Source organism: Octopus bimaculoides, chromosome 11 (assembly GCF_001194135.2).
Source record: "Octopus bimaculoides isolate UCB-OBI-ISO-001 chromosome 11, ASM119413v2, whole genome shotgun sequence".
Lineage (NCBI taxonomy): Eukaryota > Metazoa > Mollusca > Cephalopoda > Octopoda > Octopodidae > Octopus > Octopus bimaculoides.
This window is the reverse complement of record NC_068991.1, coordinates 28707313-28710407: the sequence shown is the minus strand read 5'-3', so window position 1 is coordinate 28710407 and position 3095 is coordinate 28707313. Positions and strand designations below refer to the sequence as shown.

Here is a 3095-nt window from a genome sequence, read left to right as displayed (position 1 = left end):
TGGCAACGATCTCGCTCGAAAATCCTACGGGAGCCAGTCAGGCAGTACTGGCAACGGCCACGCTCAAAATGGTGCATCTCATGTGCCACCCGCACAAGAGCCAGTCCAGGGGCACTGGCAACGATCTTACTTGGCTTGCCGGGTCTTCGCACGCACAGCACATTTCCAAAGGTCTCAGTCAGTAGTCATTGCCTCGGTGAGGCCCAATGTATGAAGGTCTTGCCTCACCACCTCAGCCCAGGTCTTCCTGGGCCTACCTCTTCCACGGGTTCCCTCAACTGTTAGGGTGTGGCACTTTTTCACGCAGCTATCCTCATCCATTCTCACACAATTAGCAAAACTCCAGGTTTTTACATAAGTATCAGGATAAAACATTGTTTGTAGATTTTTATTACCAAACAAATTAATAATAAAACAGAATACTAGTAGAGTACTGTATAAATGCATATAGTATAGTAGTGAACTATATAATATAGTGCAGTGCAGTACTGCACTATATAGCACAGCAGCTCACAGTACAGTACAGTACAAAATGGTGTACTATAATATTGTATATTGCAATATATACTACAATATAATATATTACAGTAGAGTAGAGGACAATACTATATACTGTACTATAAGGAAAACATCAGTGTTTGAGATACACTGCAGTCAACATCAACATGTGGCCTTAAGGAAGACAAATCAATACAGTACAGTATGGTAGAGTACATTACAGTAGGGAACAATAAGACAGAATTCAATATGGTAGAGTACAGTACATTACAAGAGAATACTGTATTATGTATTGCCTGTGAAGAAAACATCTGTTTGGTACATACTACACTCCAGTCAACATAATAAATGTGGTAGAGTATGACATGCAGTGTAGTAGAGTACCATATGGTAGAGTACAATATCATAGAGCACAGTCCATTGGAATACATTGTAAGAGAGTATAGTATGGTAAAATACAGTATCTCTGAGTAAAGTACAGTATTAGTATCCAAGATATTTCAAGTTGAAATCACTCTAAAGCAGTTTTCACTACGAATGAGTTGCTGTCTGGATGAATTTATCCTGGAAAAAAAAAAAAAAGATGAATAAATAAATGAACAATAACAAGAAGGAGGAGGAGGAAGATTTGTAACTGAGGCACTACTTGACAACTGGTGTTGGTGTGTTTATGTCCACATAACTTAGTGATTCAGCAAAAGAGACCGATAGAATAAGTATGTGACTTAAAAAAAAAGGTACTGGGCTCAATTTATTCGATTAAAAATTCTTCAAGGTGGTGCCCCAGCATGGCTGCAGTCGGCATGTGTAAGGACTTTCGAGCAAGACCGTTGCCAGTGCCCCTGGACTAGCTATTGTGCAGGTGGCACGTAAAATACACCATTTTGAGCGTGGCCGTTGCCAGTACCGTCTGACTGGCCTTCGAGCGGGTGGCACGTAAAAGCACCCACTACACTCTTTGAGTGGTTGGCGTTAGGAAGGGCATCCAGCTGTAGAAACTCTGCCAAATCAGATTGGAGCCTGGTGTAGCCTCAGTCAAATCGTCCAACCCATGCTAGCATGGAAAGCGGACGTTAAACGATGATGATGATGATATTACTAGCAGAAAACTAGCCAGGGGATAGTATTTCTGCTAGGAATAACAACAATAATTTCTAATTTAGGCACAAGGCTGGAAGAATGAATGGCAAACTTGACCTTCATAGGATTTGAACTCATTACTGCATGGCATTTTTCTGACACTCTAACAATTCAGCCACTTCATCTATGCTGCTGTTCTTTAGCCCCACATCAGCATTGAATGAGCAGACCTCTGATCAAATGTGTTGAATATGTAATTATCCCATTTTATTTTTAGGTGTAATGTGTCTAGGATCATATTATCCAGGCTATACATGTCCTTCCTGTTTTAAGATGGTAAGCTGTAATTTTAGGGGTATTTGGTTGCTCTTTGTAGCAAGTGAAATTACTCTCAATTTCACTTATAATAATGCTATTGCTAGTGATGATGACAATGATGATGATGATAACAATAATGACAATGATGATGATGATGAATTGATGATGAAGATGACAGTGACTACGTCTAAAAAGAGGGAAAACAGAAAATCACCTTGATGAATGTACTGGAATTGGTTGCCTGCAAACCAAGTGTTCTGAGGATCACTAATGGACTGAAATGTGTTCCATACAGTTTCTGTAGACCATCTATAGCGGCAACAATAGGTAAGACATCTCTTTGGCGTTGTGATTCATATGACAACAGATGGTTTAAAGAACCTACAGAAAGACATAAATAGCATGGCAGGATGAATAACTGAATGTAAAACGATCGAAAGAAGTTTGAACCAAGTAAAAGTCATCTCTGCTATTGGTTAAATGATTAATTAGTAATGGACATCTAGTAATTAATAACAACTTGGGGCATACTAACATGTTTAGTGGGAAACTAAAATACAGGATACATTGTACATTGTGTGTGTGTGTGAGAGAGAGAGAGATTTGAAAATGCCCTGTGAGTATTAATGTAGCAAGGACAGTGGACAGGCAGAATTGTTAGAGCCTTGCAGTATTTCAGTTTCCATCAATCAAATCTACTCACAAGGCGTTCATCAACCCTGGGGTATAATAGAAGACACTTACTTAAGGTGCCTATCTATGCCTCTGTGTGTGTGTGTGTGACAGAATATATATATTTATATATTACCTTTTATCTTTTATTTCAGTCACTAGATTGCAGCCATGTAATAATTGAATGAGTTGACCATAGTACTTGTATTTTAAGCCTAGTACTTATTCGATCAGTCTCCTCTGCCAAACCACTAAGTTATGAGGATGTAAACAAAGAAGTGGTGATGGGGGATAAACACAAACACAAACACATAAGTATATATATGATGGGCTTCTTTTAGTTTCTGTCCACCAAATCCAATCACAAGGCTTTGGTTGGTCTGGGGCTATAGTAAAGGACACGAACCCAAAGTGCCATGCAGTCGGACTGAACCCGGAACCATGTGGTTGAGCAACAAACTTCTTACCTTGGGCTCAACAAGGCTTTATGAGTGGATTTGGTAGGCAGAAACTATATATATATATAT

General features: G+C 39.3%; 1 protein-coding gene across 1 annotated transcript in view; it reads right to left on the bottom strand.

Annotated features, from left to right (window-relative positions):
• Positions 1-374: 374 nt before the first annotated feature.
• Positions 375-3095, bottom strand: part of LOC106874259 (ubiquinone biosynthesis monooxygenase COQ6, mitochondrial) — a 32029-nt gene continuing 29308 nt past the window's right edge. The window contains exons 11-12 of the mRNA XM_014921918.2: positions 2111-2277; positions 375-1062 (exon numbers count right to left, since the gene is read on the bottom strand). Coding sequence (XP_014777404.1) covers positions 1030-1062; positions 2111-2277 — 200 coding nt within the window. The 3' untranslated portion in view covers positions 375-1029. The remainder of the gene's footprint in view (positions 1063-2110; positions 2278-3095) is intronic.